General features: G+C 45.9%; 1 protein-coding gene across 1 annotated transcript in view; it reads right to left on the bottom strand.

The window, feature by feature from the left end:
* OSBP2 (oxysterol binding protein 2) overlaps positions 1-18,012 on the bottom strand; it is a 367,014-nt gene extending 349,002 nt beyond the window's left edge. Inside the window, exon 1 of the mRNA XM_054006309.1 lies at positions 17,717-18,012. Within this exon, the coding sequence (XP_053862284.1) occupies positions 17,717-18,012 (296 nt within the window). The remainder of the gene's footprint in view (positions 1-17,716) is intronic.
* Positions 18,013-20,763: the final 2,751 nt, after the last annotated feature.

Raw genomic sequence — 20,763 nt, 5'->3', positions numbered from 1 at the left:
GAGCTCAGAGCACACAAGTTTTTAAAATATAAACTCATACTTGCCAATAATTCTTTTGTTTAGTTTTACAAATGACTGCACAGATGAAACCAGAAATATCTGCGCATTTAAAAAAGCAGTAATTCAGACTTAACAAGGCATTTAACCTTTACTGAAAATGAGACAGACAGGTTTGGAAGAGTGAATTTTCTTGTTTCCATCAATATGTTTTTGTATGAGGAGTTGATGGATAGACTCAAAAGTAAGTAGTGTGTTGAATGTTGAGAAAGTATAACAGCATGTTTTCTTTTGCAATTAAAAATCCATTGCTTCCCTTACATGATATCTATTTTTATAGTAATTTCTGCTATTAGCAGAAGCTAGTTAAAACTGAAGCTAAAACACCAACCTAGGTTCTTCAGTACCTGATAACTGAATTTCCCAGCCTTAAAAAAGGAGATAGAAATTACAAGTGACAAGATGGTGCTAGGTTAAGGGCTATGTGAGCTAGCACTCAATTCAGGCAACAAGATTAAGGTTCCTAAAATCATGATAATTTCACTCCACTTTAATGTTAATGCCGTGTATTTCCTAGTCCAGTTTCATCGTTTAATGTAGGGCTGTGCATATCACCTATTAATCTATGCCCTAAAACACAGAATATGCAAACATTCAGAGTTAACGATGCAGTAAAAACCTTAACTTCTGAGTACCCTGACTTAAGTACTTCACTTCAACTTTAACACTGCATTATTGCATCTCTGTGCACACAGCGTACAGTACACTGTAACAAAGCAGTAAGAGATTGACTATGGAAATGTATTAATTTATGGTCACAGACAGCAAGACCACAGACTTCCCCCTGCTCCCACAGATAGGGCAATGTAGTAAAACTTATTAATTAAACTAGGAGAAATGTGGCTGTAAAATTTGAAAGTCAGAAACTTCACAGTTAAGATTCCAAGGAATCTGAACTAAATGTACCCCTGACCACACATCTCACGTCCCATGGAGGGCATAACCCTAGTGGTGGTAGCTAGGTTCTGTTTCTACACTGTGTATAAGAAATAATTTATCACTGTAGACTACTGGCTGAAGTGGAGGAAAGCGTGGCTGGGTCAGTGTGGTGGCATCAGGGGAATAGAAGATCTCCTTACAGTACAACAGCTGATGGTATCTCCAGTGTGAATTTAGAACCAAACTCAAATCCAATGCCCAGGTAATCCAATAGCTATGGTTCTTTATTTACAGTATTGTATGTTCATAATGGACTTGTGGATGAGGCTTGGTGGTTGGTGCCAGAGGGCTGTTAGTGGATAAGCAAATAATGGGCATGTTAAAGGGTCAACATTAAGGTTCCAGTTCAGTTCTTAATTCAAGTTCTATTTACAAGCTCAGGTGACAATGTATGTCCAGAAATTTTCACTTAAGCCTTATTTCTTCCTAACACTATTTAAGTATTTTCCTGAAAACTGCATTCCTCAGCCAGTATATTCTCATAAAAAGCTAATCTGGGGGTAAAAAGAATTACACACCCACATAAAGTAGGCTCAGACAAAAGTAAGTTATTTGAAAGCTAGGGTTGGGTAGTAGCAGCAGGAAGCCCAACCCCTGGAGAGGCAAAAATGTGTGGACAATATAGAAAGCATATTTAAATTCTGTCACAAGTTCCACTCCACAGGGTAAGGAAGCCCTACTAGAAAGTCCTGATCTCAACCTCATTTTCCTGCGATTCCATAGATTCACTGGCCCCAGAAATTCAATGCTCCTTGGGAACCTATAGCTGTCAACTAGTGTATGAATGGATTATTCCACAATCAAAATATAAAAGACCTACCACAGTAATATTTAACTTCAAAAAGGGGAACTATACAAGAAAGAGGATGGTAGTTAGATGTTAAAAAGAGCAGTCTCAAGGGTAAAATACCTGCAAGTAGCACGGAGACTTCTTAAAAACAGCATTCCAGAGGCTCAGGCCAAACATATAAAAATCAAAAAAAGACAGTAGAAGCACCAAAAGAATGACACCATGGCTGAACAGCGTAATTGCCGCCATTAGAGGCGAATATACATCCTTTAAAATTTGGAAGTCAGATAAGGAAAATAGGAAGGAGCGCACAAACTCTGGCAAGTATACGAAGCCAGGCCAAGAAAGCATTTGAGAAGCAAATTGCTACACAACAAAAAAAAAAAAAATTAAGTACATCACAAGCAGGTAACCTGCCAAACAAACAGTAAGGCCACTAGATAATTGGCTCTCAACCTTTCCAGACTACTGTACCCCTTCCAGGAGTGTGATTTGTCTTGTGTACCCCCAAGTCTCACCTCACTTTAAAACTACTTGCTTACAAAATAAAATGTATAAATACAAAGGTGTCCCAGCACACTATTACTGAAAAATTGCTTACTTTCTCATTTTTACCATATAATTATAAAATAAATCAATTGAAATATAAATATTGTACTTACATTTCAGTATAGAGTATATAGAGTAGTATAAACAACTGCATGAAGTTTTAGTTTGTAATGACTTTGCTAGTGCTTTTTATGTAGCCTGTTGTAAAACGAGGCAAATATCTAAATGAGTTGATGTACCCCATGGAAGACCTCTGTGTATCCCTAGGGGTATGCGTGCACCTAGTTGAGAACCACTGATCTAAATTAGCTGTTACCACTCAAGAAAGATCTTGGAGTCACTGTGGCTAGTTCTCTGAAAACTTCTGCTCAATGTGCAGCAGCCATCAAAAAGGGTAACAGTATATTAAGAACCATTAGGAAAGGGATAGAAAAGATGACAAAAATATAATGTATTATATAAATCCATGGTGCACCCACACCTTAAATACTGTGTCCAGTTCTGGTCACCCCATGTCAAAAAGGACATACAGTGGAACTGGGAAAGGTTCAAAGAAGGGCAAAGATGAGCAAGAATATGGAACGACTTCCATACAAGGAGAGATTCAAAAGGTTAGGGCCGTTCAGCTTAGAAGAGACAACTAAGGGGAGATATGATAGAGGTCTATAAAAATCAAGATTGATGTAGAAAAAATTGAGAGAAAAGTTATTATCCTTTCACACAATACAAAACCAGAGGTAAAGAAATGAAATTAATAGACAGCAGGTTTAATACAAACAAGAGGAATTACTCTCACACAACGCACAACTAGCCTGTGAAACTCACTGGAATAGGATGTTGTGATGACCAAACATATACCTAGGTTTTTTTTAATCTGGTTAAGTTCATGGAGGATAGGTCCATCAATGCCTGTTAGCCAAGAAGGTCAGGTACAAAATCCATACTCGGGGTCACCATAAGCTGCTGACTACCAGAAGCTGGGAGCAGAAGACAGGGATCTTTAATTGCCCTGTTGTGTACACTCCATCTGAAGCTCTGGTACAGGCCACTATTGGAGACAGAACTCTGGGCAAGATGGACCATGGTCTGACCCAGTCTGGCAGCTCTTTCCTATGGATCCGAAGACGTGGGCTGTAGCCCACGAAAGTTTATGCGCAAATACATTTCTTAGTCTCTAAGGTGCCACAAGTACTCCTGTTCTTTTCTATGTATGTTCTCATGAAGTGCCAGTATAATAAAGCTGAGTAAAATAACTCAGACCTACATAGTTCTCTTGAGCTAATAAATTGCCAGATGCACTAAATCCAAATTACACAAAATTGAGATACTATGTCACCCTATATACCATTTCCATGAAGAGTACTTCCTTTCCTGAATACAGATCTCAGTCATTTGCAATTTAAAAACAAACCAACAGCCTTTTGCCTGAAGCCATCCTTTGAATGTCCTCTCCTATTTCTTGATCAAAAATTTTATCCCAGAGGGGAATCAAAATTTGTGAGATTACAACAGCTCTTTCACACTAACATGACATTTGGTGGGAAGAGCGAGGCACATGTGACAGGGTAGGGGAAAATATTTAACTTACATAGCATTGTGTCATTGCCCCAGGCCACGCGGTATCCGCCTACGGTACACTGTTTGCTTTATAATCTCTCCTAGAAAGTGCCACAATAGTAATCAGAACACCGATAAATACCTAAAAAGTAAACCATTAGAGAACCCAGAGGGCTGAATTCTACCAGCTCCTTCAACTATTTACTCTGTGCAAGAAATTACACAACTCGGCTAGAAATCTTGATGTGAAGATGTTAAAGTCCCGTGGTGTATAATTACGGCTGCCATGGCAAACTATTTTTGTATGAATTATTTTAGTATCAAGTGGCAGAATTGATAACATGCACCCAGGGCCATTATTTACTTTCTATACAAGATGAAGGTGATAAAGCGTGCACAAACCTGAGTATGACTGAGCACTAACGAGCACCTGTGTCCCAGTCAAACTGGAAACGGGCGACGTAGCAAACCTGTCTCCTGGCACTTTACCAAGCTAAAGAAATTACAGTGCCTGAAGTTAAAGAAGAAAGGTTTTTCTGCTTGCTGAAGGAGAGCGCAAAGATTCGGTGCAGTAGAGTTTAAAGACATGGACAGAGCTTTGGGAGGGCAGCATGAAGGTAGCAGTCACATTCTAGATTTTAGAATCTCTCTCAGGACTGTGGGGAGGCCGATCCAAAGGCCGGATCTTTTCTTCAACACATGCACAGGTGGGGAATGCAGTTGGCAACCACTTCGCGATTTATTTTCCTCCCCCTACCCCTTTTAAATTCCTAGAGTGCTTTGTCCATGGGGCTCAAATTATTTCACATGCATGCAAAACACTCAGTGCCCCCATGAGATAGGAGGGGACAATACAAGGACTACGAGAGGTTAAAGGATTCCCCTCCGGCCCCCAAGTTAATAAACAAGTGGCAAAGCTGTGAAATCTTGAAATCAATTCCTAGTCCTCTGCTCCAACACCAAACCCATTTCCTTCTCCTCAACAAGATCCCAGGGAAGGGGGGGGGAGAGGGAGAAGAGGGTGTGTGAAAAAGTTTGCCTCCTCTCCTCTGCCTTAATCCTATCAAAGGCTCCATGCCATAATCCACCTGAATTATTTCTTATCTGATTTTCAGCATGACCAGTTAGAGGGATTTTCACAAAACCAATTATAGGTGTTGAGTCCAGATCAGTTTTTCATAGGTTTTTAATAACTGCCTCTCTCACTCACACCAATTAACAAAGATTAAACAAAGGTTCTCACTGCCTCTTGCACTTTATTGGGCACCCAAGCTATAGCAAGAAGCTCAAAGAACTGATTTCATTGCAGGATCAAGCAGGAAGACAAGCAGAGGGTCAGGTGGCGATTTCTCAAACATTTCACAACAAGAGAAACTGAAGTTCACAGTCCCAGTGAATTACCTTTTATTCACTGACAAAGTCCCGCTTTAGTTCTGGGTTTGGATGATTGAAGGTCACCATGTATTAACTCAGCTGGGAAGAGACAAACATTAAAATTGTGGCAATGCAACTGCACTTACAGCCTGTGGTTAATACTGCAAGGCGCCCCACTCGAGTTAAGCAAGTAACCTGAATGCATCATGCCCACAGCACAGGGAGGTCAAAGGCCTTTCTAAAAGCAGCTATTCCAAAGCCATGCTACATCCAGTCATACTAGAGAACTTGAGAAATACCTCAGAAAAACAGCATCACAAAAGAACCGTGCCACCCAATGAAGGGATCTGGAAGACTTCATGATCATGCTCAGCACATAACTTCCCCTGAGCTGCTCATAGAGAACTCCCATATTTTTGTAACTTAGGCCACTGACAGCAGCGTGTGGGCAAGGAAGAATGTATTTGCTGCATTATTCATCAACAAATCTGAGGTGAAAGAGCCTTTAACGCAAATAGGACCTAGCCACGCAGGGGAGACATGATGGATGGGTGTTGTCTTCTGCTCCTATGAATCAGCAAGCAGAAGGCTGCTCCAGCCGTTGGTTTCAAGAATGATTTCTGTGAAAAGCAAGTACTTTGCGCAGCTCCAGATACTTCCTCTTCACATCCACTCTAGTAATCATTTACCACAGTGGGTTTGCATTGCAATTAATGACTACAATAAGGAGAAGTTATTTACCTGTAATTCTACTTCTTTGAAAAGCTCATTCAACCTTGCTACCACTGCTCTCAGGGGGTCAAAATGATTGAACAGGTGAGGAAGCGCCACTTATCTCATGCTAGAGAGCTAAGGCTGGTGGCTGTTATCTCTCCAGAAGATGCATTCCTTATCTGGAAGGATTAATAAAAATGAGAAGACCAAAGAGGAATTCAGGAAAGGGAAGTTGGGAAATACTGTTTGGGAGGAGACGGTACAGCAGGGAGGATTCTTGGATAAACTAAGAATTGACTCAGACTTGATGCAAAAATATTGCCACCCAGATTGGTTGTCTCACAATTTAGTCCTTCATAAAATGACCCAAATTCATTCCTGCTATAACACCACCGATTGATGTATTTGACCCAGCATAACATCTTTGAGAGCATGAAATAAGCGTTGAGATGGACTCTGCAACTCTGCTTGCAAATAAAGGGAAAAGAAACCAACAGAATGTGGTTTCAGGAAGAATGTGACAGAGAAAGCAACAGATTGGGAAATCTCCTGACACAGGAAGCTCCTGACTTTCTCACTGCACAGGGAAGCTGAGGTTAATTGCTGTGTTGCCTTGTATCGGCCACTAACAAGCCAATTGTAGTGAGAACTAAAACAATGCTAAGAACCAAGGGATCTCAAGTGTCCCAGCCACCAATCACCACCACAAGAATGGGGGGCTCTGCCTCATGCAGTCCTAGCTACAGACACAGCCCCAGATACTGAACTCTTCCCCTGTCCAGTTCTGAGTCAAATGAACTTGATGCATCTTCTGGAGAGCGCGCAACTGAACAGGAAGCAAATTGGCCAAGCTTGCAAACACAATGCCGAGCACGACACTCTTCCTATCCTCATTCCACCCAGAGAGACACCACCACGCTGCCAAATCCCTTCCGACTCATCAGCCACCTCCGCAGTGTGGCTCTCTATGCACCCATTGAATCCTCACAGGGGGAGTTTGGGGACTATGCTGAATGCCTTGTCCGCAGCAGCAGGCTACAAAAGATGCTTTCTCCATAGATGGCTTACCTCTGGATAAACGTCAGTGGTGGAACTCCAGGTGAAGCAAACGAGGCCATCACATGAAAATGAGATGACTGAGAATGAACCTAGTTAAAACACTGATTAAGTACAATTAATTCTAAAATTGCCATGCTGTGACAGAGCTGTCCTCTCCTTGGACCCTGAAGTACTGCCCCTGTATTCCCTCTCTGTGGTCTCTTGAGAGCACCCACTTATAAGGTTTCCAGGTCCCAGCCATCACCTCTCCTGGGCAAAGACCTGCATCTCACTCACTCCTGACCAGGGGTTTGAAGGATGCACATCTCCCTGATCTACACTAAGACATCCCAAGCAAGCCATTCTACCCATGCTTTGCTTTCTCCTTGAGGGCTATGACTAGTGTAGTTACCAGTTAGCTCCTCCTAAGCAAGTACATTTATTCTTCAGGCAAGACCATTATAGAGAACACACAGAAACCAAACTTCCCATGTGCATGCTAAAAGCTCACCAGAGGTTACTCTGCAGCCTTATGGGGCCCTAGTGAACTAGAGTCTTTCTAATCCTTCCACAAGGGTGAGAATTCCGCTTGGAGAGAAGGTCCTGTCTGCTGGATCAGGAAGCAGAGTCCAGAGTCAGTTTAAACTCAGGCTATTTATACAAGAGTCCTTTCATTGCCTCAATCTCTGCATGGGAGAGGGGATAGCTCAGTGGTTTGAGCACTGGCCGGCTAAACCCAGGGTTGAGAGTTCAATCCTTGAGGGGGCCATTTAGGGATATGGGGCAAAAATCTGTTGGATGATTTAATTGGGGATTGGTCCTGCTTTGAGCAGGGGGTTAGACTAGATGATCTCCTGAGGTCCCTTCCAACCCTGATATTCTATGATTAATCCAGTTTGAACTAGTACATGTGAGCCTCTCCTAGAGCTGGTACCTCTCTGGGGGCATAATAATCTGAGCAATTTGCCTTCACCACCGGTTTTAGTTCCTGGAGGAGCTATGGCAGCCCTCCCCCGTGGAGAGCCAAAGCATAGATACATTTAATACAGTGGACCCCCAAAACACAGACTCAATTCAGTAAGGTCTCCTAAGGATATGGCAGGAAGTTGCCCTGTCACACCTTCCTCAGTACCAGGGTTATGCGATTTCACTTTGGGCACTTGATAGGCTGTGTCCTCCTCCTCTTGTGCTCTGGTGGTGGTTTTTTAGGACTATTAAAAATGCTGATCAAGAATAACTGCTACATGAAACACACATTAGAAGCCATGGAAGATAAAACATAAAGCTAGAATTCAATTTTAACTTAAGAAACTTGCTCGGAAGAGAAGGGCCTTATTAGAAATATCTGTAAAAGTTCCTGAGTCTGAACATGAATAAGCTGAGCACTGGGCTAGGAAGCCTCTCTGAAATCCCCCTCAGAAATGAGTCTCTTGCTATTTAACGTGCCCCACGTTTTCATACACAGCAGATAAAGGAAATTTAAAGCAGCAACAAATCCTCAGGAGGTGGTCTACGGTGGCAGAAAAATGCAGTTTTCCCAGCCAGTGCAGTTGAAGGAACAGTTCACAGCTGAGGATGCTGAAGCGGCAATGCCAGATCATCACCACCCCCCACACCGTCACCAACACAGAACAGCTTTTTATGTTCTGGGATTTCAAGCCGGCCAGTGAACTGACTGAAAAAGTGAGATAATAGGCAGGGACAGTTAGAAAGGCAGTAGAAAAAATGTAAGAAATAACTCCAGAGATATCAGCCATTTATAATCACTGTTATGAGACAAAGTTACCACATAGTTTTATGGCCCCTTCCAATTTAGGATTTCCTTCCAGTATTTCTAATCCATTGTACATGAGGCCAAGGCAGTGGTAGAAGAGCATGTCTGTTGGATGTAAATTTCCCTCCCAAGGCTGTAGGACATCAGAATTGACAATTAGGTGTATACTTAATAAATGCCACTTCAACTGAAAAATATGATCAGCAGCTTTCCCAAAGTAACATTCCCAAACACTGGCATTACTAGACAAGGCAGGCTGATGCCAGTGTGCAATGTGATTGGAAGCACACTTATGTACCCCTTGCTCAGCTACACCTGCAACCACTAGAGCAGTAAGGAAGTGAGGTTCAACTCTAGCTCTTCCAGAGTTGATGACCTGACCTGCTCGGAGCAGGTGCACACAAGGGCCTTGTCTACACTATCGGGGTAAGTCAACCTAAGTTACACTGGAGCGAACGTAGCTTGGGTTAACTTACTGCAGTGTCTACACCGGACACCAGAACGCTCTCCAGTCAACTTACCTTACTCCTCTCATTCCAGGGAAGTACCAGAGAGCGCTCTGCTGTCGATTTAGTGGGTCTTCACTTCAGTTTTGAAGCACTGACAGACACTGAGGCAAGCTGAACATGGAACCCCATGAGGCCTTTTCAGTCACTTTAAAATGCAGCTCGAACATAAAACAGGAATAAACACCCGCAGGTTTTGAGTAAGTAGGAGAATAATGAACGATACACAAAATCAAAGTCAACCTGCACTTAATCATTTGGGGTTACTCCTCTCCTACTTACTACCCTAAAGCTGTATAAAGAACCATAACAGTAGTGCATATTTTATCTGAGATTATATCTTATGTAAATTCATTGCAGTGATTGCTGGCTGAGACTGCTACAATGATGGCTGAATTCTAACTATTACTATAACTCTTTTTATAACTTTCTCAGTTCTTTTGGACTGAAGTTTCTAGGCTTGCTCTCAGTTCAAAGGTGATGATGTTTTCAGAAAGCATCAGCTATGCTTCGCGTCGAAATTCCAGTTACAAGAACGAAGACATCTTCCAATATGTTCTGGCCCAAGTTTTTACAGTCATAACTCAGCTGAGTCAAACACTCAGTCCTCATTGAATCCAAGTATGACAAAGTTGGTTCAGTGGTTAATTATGCATGTCTGAAGTCAGCAACACCACGATTGCATAATAAAAGTTTGCCACACATTTTCTCAACAGCCATGAGAGACTGCACTCCTGCACTGCTTATAAGCGCCACAAGATGAATAGCTCCTGTTCGCCTTTTATACACACAGCAAAATGAACTGCTCAGATTTTCATTTTTTTAAGAACATAAAAAAGTATTCTTAACCATCTTAATTTGAGAATAGGGAAAATCTACAATGTTTTAAAAACAGTTGTTGATGAACTGAAACTGTTACTCAAATACAGGGGTAGGCCTAGAAAGCTAGAAATAGGTAACCCTGTCAGAACACAAGACACTTACTGATTATCAGTTTTTATTGCTCTGCTTTCAAGGGTTGTATGACTTGACCAGACCAAATTTACTCTAGATTGAAACAGAGAAGCCTTTTCAGTAGTTTAGGAATATGTTAGTTTGGCTAGCTAAAGGTGAACTGAAATGTTTCTTTTTATATTTTTTAGATCCTACTCATTTAGCCAGACTCAAGGCTAATCATTTTAGAAAGCAAGAATAACTTTACATGTAACTGGAAGGCTTAATACCTGCCCAGATCCAAGTTCAGGACCTCAGGGTTCTGATTTCTCTTCCAACCCCAATGACATCACTAACAGCTAATGCTTGTAAGGCATGATGCTCCCAAAGAGCTAAATTATGTCAGTTGTACCAGAGGAAACAGAACACCCTGTGACGTTGCACTCCGTATGCTTTATGGAAATATATTCATAAGCATGACATAACTGGAATATGCTTCACGCTAAATACCCCTTGTATGGTATCATTACAAAGCTTATAATCTACTGAGTGTGTTCATCTTATTTGTTTGCATGTATTATTTCTATGTCTGGAGTTAGGAGAATAAGATAGAAACTTGAATTACTGATGTAAACATATTAAGTGGAAGCCATTAAGGGTGCTTCAGAATCAATGAACTATAAATGGCTCTGTTTACTTGCAAACCTTCCTGGGTACCTCTGGGCCAGCCCAGGAAGAAAGGAGGCTGGGGTCTCAGGACATGTGACCATGTCCCCGGATAATGAAATCCATCTTAAATCTAGTACTTTTTCATTTAGGAGGAGGAGTGGGAACCGAGACAAAAGATTCCCACCTTGTGCCAAAGCTATAAAAGGGGGTGAAGCGGGACAAAGGTGGCCAGTCATGAGAAAGCCCTTGCTTATCACCTGAGATGTCTGCCGGAACTAACAAGGACTGTACCGGGGGAAAGGATTGGGCTCAGACTAGGAAGGAGTCTGGTCTGTGAAAGAAGCTTATTGGAATATCTCTGTGGGTGAGATATTACCTGTAATCCATTTCTTAATGTATTGGCTTAGACTTGCATTTTTTGTTTTATTTTGCTTTGTGAATTACTTTGTTCTGTCTGTTATTACTTGAAACCACTTAAATCCTACTTTTTATACTTAATAAAATCACTTTTGTTTATTAATGAACACAGAGTAAATGATTAATACCCGGGAGAGCAAACAGCTGTGCATTTCTCTCTATCAGTGTTATAGAGGGTGGACAATTTATGAGTTTACCCTGTATAAGCTTTATACAGAGTAAAATGGATTTATTTGGGGTTTGGATCCCATTGGGAACTGGGTGTCTGGGTGCTGGAGAGGTAACCTGCTGAGCTGTTTTTGGTTAAAGTTTGCAGCTTTGGGGACATGGCCCAGATCCTGAGTCTGTGTTGCAGCAGGCTAGCATATCTGGCTCAACAAGGCAGGGTTCTGGAGTCCCAAGCTAGCAGGCAAAATGGGCTCAGAGGTAGTTGCAGCACATCAGGTGACAGTCCCAAGGGGATCCCTGTGACCGAACCCGTCACACACCCTATCAGTAGAGCACCATGTTTTTCACAAATACAAGAAAGCTGAACAAACAAAAAACCTTACCCAACACAGTGGCAGGTCCTATTGCTCCTGTCCCGTGAGGGCTAAAATGAAATAGGATGAAATTTCCCAAAAAATTATAAAAATCATCATCATCACAGGGCTTTCCCCATTGGTATGATCTCAGGTCTTGGCAGAAAAGCAGCTTTCAATTTGCCTTTAAAGGATAGTCATAACTTAAGTCTAATCTCATAGTTGGTGTCTGGGATCTTAAGGATTTACATATTTCATATGACACATTTTGGTCACCTTTAATATAGTTAGTTCAATTTCTCCCAACGTTGCCAAAACAATAGAAAACAGGGTGACTAAAACTAATCACCACTAACAATATAATTTCTGAAGGCAACAATAAATGCGGTCCTTTGAATCTCAAGCAAAATTTCAAACCCATGGGAAGTCAAGACATAGAACTGTACAAAATTTATGCAGTTAATACCCCTATCAGATCTACCTCAGAAGGTATACAATATACATCATATATTAGTTCTCTTGTGAGAAGTCATACGTTTTGGTCATAATACCTAGCATTTAGATGTGGTACTCAGCCACGAGGAAACAAATTATATTCTGCATTCAAAATAATAAGAAACACAACAGATTACAAAGGAAGATAGTAACTTTAAAAATCTTGTCTAAATGTTATAACAACTTTTCTTCCTACAGAAAGGTATGTTAAGTATTATTGGCTTTTCTAAGTACAAAAGTCCAACCAAATCCTCTTTCCTTTCTGAAATATCCAGGTGTACTAATTAAATTTAGATAGCCTAAAATATTTAAATTCGAAATTCAGTATGTATCACATTTCTAAATGTAAACATAAGTGTATAGTAATAACTTAGAATTAGCTAGAACAAAAAATGGAACTGACTTGTGAGTGCTACTGATAAAGATTTAATTTTTATTACTGTTAATGTTTTGCTGATATTCCTTATACCTTCAAGTCAGTGGCACTGCTACGGGTACCCGCATGGCCCCACAGTATGCCAACATTTTTATGGCTGACTTAGAACAACACTTCCTCAGCTCTCGTCCCCTAGCGCCCCTTCTCTATTTGTGCTACACTGATGACATCTTCATCATATGGACCCACGGAAAGGAGGCCCTTGAAGAATTCCACCTGGACTTCAACAATTTCCACCCCACCATCAACCTCAGCCTGGACCAGTCCACACAAGAGATCCACTTCCTGGACACTACAGTGCAAATAAGTGATGGTCACATAAACACCACCCTATAACGGAAACCTACTGACCGCTACACATACCTACATGCCTCCAGCTTCCATCCAAGACACATCACACGATCCATTGTCTACAGCCAAGCCCTCAGACAGAGACAAACACCTACAAGGTCTTTATCAAGCATTCGTAAAACTACAATACCCACCTGGGAAAGTGAGGAAACAGATTGACAGAACAAGACGGGTACCCAGAAATCACCTACTACAGGACAGGCCCAACAAGGACAATAACAGAACATCACGGGCCATCACATACAGCCCCCAGCTAAAACCTCTCCAGCGCATTATTCACGATCTACAACTTATCCTGGAAAATGATCCTTCACTCTCACAGACCTTGGGAGGCAGGCCAGTCCTCGCTTGCAATCTCCCTGGTCATTCTATCACAGATTTAAAAGTCACTATCATTGAACAAAAAAAACTTCAGAAACAGACTTCAAAGAGAAACAGCAGAACTAAAATTCATTTGCAAATTTAACATCATTAATCTGGGCTTGAATAGGGACTGGGAGTGGCTGGCTCATTACAGAAGCAGCTTTTCCTCTCCTGGAATTGACACCTCCTCATCTATTATTGGGAGTGGACTACATCCACCCTGATTGAATTGGCCCTGTCAACACTGGTTCTCCACTTGCGAAGTAACTCCCTGCTCTCCATGTGTCAGTATATAATGCCTGTATCTGTAACTTTCACTCTATGCATCCGAAGAAGTGAGGTTTTTACCCAAGAAAGCTTATGCCCAAATAAATCTGTTAGTCTTTAAGGTGCCACCAGACTCCTTGTTGTTTTTGTAGATACAGACTAACACGGCTACCCCCTGATGCTGATATTCCTGTTAATTTAGTTTCCAGACATATATACCTTTGTTTCCTTCTCTCAAACACTGCACCTCAGGAAAATGCAACATTTGCCTAATGACTAGGAAGTAGAAATTGTTAACTTCAGTAGTCAGAGCTGGAGGTTATTAGTGATCGTCACACTGGCCCCAACTATTGAGTCTGAAACTGACCTCTGAAATATACAGAGGATTTAAAGAATACAAACTTTTCCCTTATTTTCATTACAGTGTGAATGCAGAACATTTAGAAGTCAATAAGTACAACTTGGAGAAGGCCTAAAGCAAGAGGTGCCAGCTTGTCTCTACAAAGAGCAACTATGGCTGCACTAGCTTCTTGCCAGTATAGCTAAAGGTCTGGTTAAATAGTTTAACAAAAAACATTAATAGAAGTGCTCTCTTCTGAAAAGGAGTGTGCGAAGTATTGTCTCAATTTAAAACATTCACTTGCAATGTTTGTGACCCAAAAACCTCAGCACTGTATTAATGCCGGAGAACCAGAAGGAAACAACTAGACTATTTTCACTGCCCCTAACTGAGTGAAATGCTAAGAAAAAAGCATTAATGATAAAGGCTAAATTCTTTATATAAAATACTAAGCTTAAACACAGTTATACACTGAAAAGTGACTACAGATGGCATCAGGTATTCAATATCAATTACTCCATAACAAATATGCTCAATTTACAAGTTTCCAACTGCCAGCTCTGCAAATTCAATCTGGGAAAGTCAAGTTGTGTTCTTCCTAGCTCCTGTATGCACCATCACAAGAAATGAAGATGCTGCACTCAGAACTTAACAGTTCTGCTGATCATTCTAGATCATGAATCCACTCCAGCTGCCCGTCTCGCAGCAGAGATGACTTAGGATAAAAACTTTTTTTTAGAAACAAGTAGCTATTACTATTACTATTTACATCACTTTTCTGACCATACCACACTTTAAAATACTGTTTTAAACTGGTTCAAGCTAACTAAACAATGACCAGGGTGGACTGAACTTAACCATGTGAAAAACAATATGAAAACAGTGTTCCAGTTTAGGTCCCTACCTAGGTTAGAACAGCTCTGAACTATGCTTAAACAGTTTGGCCCTGATCCCCCACTGATTAGCCAAATCCTGTTTGAAGAAACAGTTGGCCTGAACAAACTGAAAGCTTTTTAAAGCTAATATCAATTGAACCATCCCACTGACTAGCCCAAACCTTAGTTGGGCACACTTTGCTATTACACGAGACCTCTACAGTCCTGCAGACCAGACTGAGAAGAGAGCATGTCTCTAGCAAAAGTACTGCCTCATGTAATTTGTTGTGTAGAATTCACATCCCCCGCAGATTTCTTTACTTCCCTGCAGAAAAATGACTTCTGACAGTGAAGCAAAGGAAAGCAGCAAGAACAGTCACACACCACTCCCCAGAAGCAAGGGTGCATAATTTTGGGTGCCTGGAGCAGCCAGGTAAATCACCGCAGTGGGGGTTGGGCTGGGGACACCCCGGACAGTGGCTCCTCCCTGTGCTGGGCTCAGTTGCTAGTCCCAGATGGGCTGGCAAGAACAGGACTTCCTCTTCCCCTGTAAAGAGCAGCCAGGGCCAGGTCAGACCCACTCCCAGAAACCAGCCCCAGCTACAGGAAGCTCTGCACTCCCCTCCCACTCCCTGTCTCCATCACGCCTCAGCCGCAGCGGGAGGGGACACTGTCTGGGGAACTGCTCCCCCATCTGGCCAACCCCCCTGCATCCAGACCTCACTGATCTCCCCACCAAGCCTCATCCCCCTGCATGCAGAGCCCACCCCTCCCCCAAGTCCCCAGCACCCAAACCCGCACTCCACTGAGCCTCACCCCCTGCATCTGGAACCTCCCCACACCCAGATTGCCCCACATAGAACCCTCTCACCCCACACCTGGATCCCCCACATACTAAGCCCCTCCACACTTGGATCTACTGGGCTGAACCTGTCTGCCCCACACCTGGATCGGGGGACAAGGCTGGGTGTGCATGTGAGAGACTGTCCCTCTTGCTTGCTATCTTGATGCACCTGGCATGGAGGGGAAGGGCCCCATGGAGTTTCTGGGGCAGGCCTGGCCCTGCACTGTGCCAGGGTTGGGGTCAGCCTCACCACCGAGTCCTTGTCCTGTGGGGCTGAGGGGAGTGCTGCAGGATGATCTCCTACCTCTATGCAGCCAGTAGCCTGTGCTCCCCACTGCCATGCTGGAGCCTTCACCTTTATTTATTATGGAATAAAATATGCAAATTTTGCAAAATTTTAAAATATGGTGTGCAGAATTCCCTCAGCAGTAGTATAGATATTGTGGGCCACGTGATTTAAGGACTTTGTACACAGTCTGGCCAGTATTCTAAAAAATAGGAGGCTAATTTTAGGTTCCTAAAACCATATTTAGGCACCTAAATAAGTGGCCTGATTTTCAAGAGTGCTGAGCACCCAATAGCATGAACTGACTTCACTGGGAAGTGCCAGATGCCCAGCACAACTGAAAATATAGTTACTTAAATATGGACTTAGAGGCTAAATTTAGCCTCCTTGTTTGAATATCTTGGCCTGTGTGTGTATATATATACGTGTGTAGTGTGCTATGAGTATGCATACTATATATAGGGATGCACTGGGAACTATGGACTGCAGGGCATGTGTAAACCTATGAATGGTACAATATATTTCCACAGTACTCTGTGTATGTATGCTGTAATGTTCTGCATTTTGAGGTGAATGTATTGCAAGAGAACATCACCTAGTTCCTCCCACCAGACTCCCATGCAATAGCAAAATAAACCACTCTGTGCTCAGCTTCACAGAAGCAAACAGAAGAGAGCTTAAGATCTAGTTCATCCTCCCTTGACCACTGCAGGTTTGAGCCTTACAAAGTGTCTAGTGCATGTCCATCTAGTAGATTTATTGTGTGTAGTAAAGCATCACGATGCTCCTCTCCACACCTTGATCTGGTCCCTATCCCCAGGGTACCAGGGCCACCCTACATGTCCCTGTACCCATCCCCCATCCCTATAGTAGTTACCCACTCCCCACGCAGGGGAGCCAGGCCAGCCCACCCTGGGTTCCTGTAGTAGTCCCCCAGTAACTGCAGTAAGTCACCCCTCCCACAGTCCCTGTGCCCCCCACCCCAGTAACTGGGCTGCTCCCCCATCAATGTGCCCAAGCCACTGGCCCCTGCAGTAGCTGTCCCATCTCCCCAGTCTCTGTACCCCAAGGAAGCCTCCCCAGACCACTAGCCCCCCCATCCCTGTAATAGCCAGGCCACCCCGGCCATCCCCCAGTCCCTATAGTAACTGGGCCATCCACCGTCTCCATGTACCACCACAGGATAGCCCCCTCATTATCTGTAGTACCCAGGCCCCTCCCAGATACACCCCTGGTATCTCTCGTAGCTGCCCCCCAATAGGCCCCCCATTCCTATAGTAGCTGTCCCCCCAGGGGTAGCCCCCCAGTACCTGTAGTAGTTGCCCCCAGACAGATCCCCCGGTCCCTGTACTAGCCCGCCCCCCCGGTAGCCCCCCATACCTATAGTAGTTGCCCCCAGACAGGCCCCCGGTCCCTGTACTAGCCCGCCCCCCCGGTAGCCCCCCATACCTATAGTAGTTGCCCCCAGACAGGCCCCCGGTCCCTGTACTAGCCCGCCCCCCCGGTAGCCCCCCATACCTATAGTAGTTGCCCCCCGAGGGCCCCCCGGTCCCTGTACTAGCCCGCCCCCCCGGTAGCCCCCCATACCTATAGTACTTGCCCCCCGAGGGCCCCCCGGTACCTGTAGTAGCTGAGCAGCCCGTTGCTGAGCACGAACCAGCGGCGCTGGTAGCCCTTCAGGTAGTTGGTCCATTTGAAGAGCCAGCCCTTGTAGGTGTCGGAGCCGGGCCCGGCGGGGGCGGCCGGGACCCCCAGCCCGCCCCCGCCGCCCCTGCCCGCCTGGCCCGGCTCGCTGCCCCCGCTCATGGCTGGCGCGGCGGGGCCCGGCGGGTTCTTGCAGGCCAGGCACGGGACGGCGCTGAGGATGGAGACCAGCCCGCGGGTGCCGCCGCTGCACAGCGCGGCCGCCTTCCCCATAGACCCGGCCCCGCGCGGCCCCTCCGCCCCGCCCGGCCGCCGGGGGCACCGCCGAGGGCAGGGGGCGGGGCGCCGCGCTCACGTGACCGGGCAGCCGCGGCCCCGCCCCCAATGTGTGATAATAGAGGGCGGGGGTGGAGCTCTGGGGGCGGGGCTGGAGCTCCCCAGACAGAGCAGGGCGGGGCTCCCTAGAGGCGGGGCCTAGACAGAGCAGGGCGGGGCTCCCTAGAGGCGGGGCCTAGACAGAGCAGGGCGGGGCTAGGACACAACACATGAGGGCTGGGGGGCCCCTAGAGGCGCTGCTCTAGGGAGGGGCGTGGATAGGGTGGGGAGGAGCCATGACACGGGGGGCGGGGCTCCTCAGGGGAGAGGGAGGCGGGGCCTGTCTCAAGCAGAGCTGGGGGGAGGGTGTGTCTGCCCTGGGGCCTTAGTTCCTGGCCCAGACTGACCCCAGGGCGCCTGCTCTCCTGTCCTCAGTGCCTGGGCTGCTCTGGTGGGACCCTGGCAATGGGCTCATCCTTGGGCTGTGCCTCCCAGGCCAGCCACCCCTCCCAAAGGCTGGGCCTTGCCTGACCCACATGCTCCCCGAGGGAGGCCCCCTACCCACTAGGGTTGCCAACTTTCTGATAGCAGAAAACCAAACACCCTTGCCTTGCCACTGCCCCACAGCCCCACCCTGCCCCTTCTCTGAGGTCCCACCCCACCCCACTCACTCCATTCCCTCTCCCTCCATCGCTTGCTCTCCCCCACCCTTGCTCACTCACTCATTTTCACTGGGCTGGGGCAGGGGGTTGGGGTGTGGGAGGGGATGAGGGCTCCGGGGTGGGGCCAGTGATAAGGGGTTGCGGATGTATGAGCAGTAGCGTAGCTAGCGGGGTGCAGGGGAAGCAGCCGCTTCCCCCACCTTTCCGAAAGCAGCCGGAGGAGCGGTGGGGGGCATGGCATGCGGCCCGCAGCACGACCCGGCAGCCGTGGCCGGAGGAGGGGTGGGGCAGCCGGAGGAGGAGCCAAGGGGGTGTGGCCAGAGGAGGAGCCAAGGGGGGGCATGCCTTTTTTATATTTGCTCCCCCTCCTCTTAGAAGCTGGCTACGCCACTGTGTATGAGGAAGCTCCATGCTGGGGGATGGGGCTGAGGGGTTCGGAGTGTGGGAGGGGGCTCCTGGCTGGGGCAGGGAGTTGGGGTGGGGGGGGTATGGGCTCTGGTCTGGGGTTGCAGGCTCCGGGGTGGGGCCAGAAATGAAGGGTTCAGGGTGCAGGAGGGGACTCTGGGAGCGGGATGGTCAGGGCTCTGGCTGGGGGTGCAGACTCTCAGGTGGGGCCGTGGATGAGGGTTTTTGGGGTGCAGGAGGGGGCTCCGGGCTGGGGCAGGGAGTTGGGTTGTGGGAGGGAGTAAGGGCTCCGGCTGGGGGTGCAGACTCTGGGGTGGGGTCAGGGATGAGGGTTTTGGGGTACAGGAGGGGGCTCCAGGCTGGGGCAGGGGATTGCAGTGTGGACTCTGGGCAGGGGCCGATGGGTTCACAGTGCAGGAGGGGGCTCCGGGCTGGGGCCGGGGGATTTGATGTAGGAAGGGGCTCAGGGCAGGGTCAGAGGGTTAGGGTGTGGAAGGTGGTGTGGGCTCAGGGCAGTGCTTACCTCAGGTGGCTCCCAGAAGTGGCGACATGTCCCTCTGGCTCTTAGGTGGAGGGGCCAGAGTGTTCTGCGCACGCTGACCGCATCTGCAGGTACTGCCCCCACAGCTCCCATTGGCCATGATTCCTGGCCAATGGAAGCTGTGGAGCTGGCACTCGGGGTGGGGGCAGTGTGCTGCGACCACTGGCCGCTCCTGTGCCCAGGAGCCAGAAGGACATGGCTACCGCTTCCAGGAGCTGCGCATAGCTGGCCACTGCGGCCAACTGGACTTTTAATGGCTGACCGGAGTTGCCAGAGCCCCTTTTCAACCAGACATTCTCTATTGCCTGTCAATCCTACTGCCCACCCAGCCCTGCTGCCTGTGGGGCCTGCGCCATACAAGGCCTGCCGAAGGTCTGACCTTGCCATGCTGGATGGTGATCCATCCCTCTTCAGATAGCCCTCTCTCAGGGTGGACCTGTACGAGTGCCTGCCTCTCTCTATACCCCCATTCCTTCTCCTGGCACCCGCCAAGAGGCCCTGGCTGCATTAGAAAAATGTGCCCTGGTGTAACTACATCAGTGTCCATCTAACCTGGTGCCCTGACCTGAACCTGTTACCTCAGGGGAAGGGGCAGGAAAACCTGTAGTGGAAAGTTATATCACCCAGTAGTGCTAGCCCCACACAATCAGAAACCATGAGTGAGGCTTCAAAAAAATAATAACATGGCCTTAAAAGTCAGGTAATTTTTAAAAAATAATCAATATGGGGTTCTGGTTCTTTGCCTTCTAGGTTTTGGACATTTAGGGTGCACTGGGGTCATCTTTTCATGCTTTTCTCTGCAACCACAAGGTCTAGAAATTGACTCCTGTTTTAAAATGAAAGCTGAGACTCACATATAATTATTTAACTCACGATATTGCCTTAACAACCAAAAAAAATTTAAAAATAATATTCTATTCTTTTAATAATAGAGTTTATATTCTCTTCTGGCTTCTGAGGCATTAGAGTTCCTGTGTCAAGCCTTAGTCTGCAGCTAGGAGGGCTGGAAACTTACATACCCAGACTTAGATTCTCATATAATCAGGAGCTGGGGCTTTAAGAAACACATAAATGGACAATGATTAAATTACAAGAGTTGTC

This window comes from Malaclemys terrapin, chromosome 16 (assembly GCF_027887155.1).
Source record: "Malaclemys terrapin pileata isolate rMalTer1 chromosome 16, rMalTer1.hap1, whole genome shotgun sequence".
Lineage (NCBI taxonomy): Eukaryota > Metazoa > Chordata > Testudines > Emydidae > Malaclemys > Malaclemys terrapin.
The sequence above is the reverse complement of the archived record's forward strand: the minus strand, read 5'-3'. Positions and strand labels throughout refer to the sequence as shown.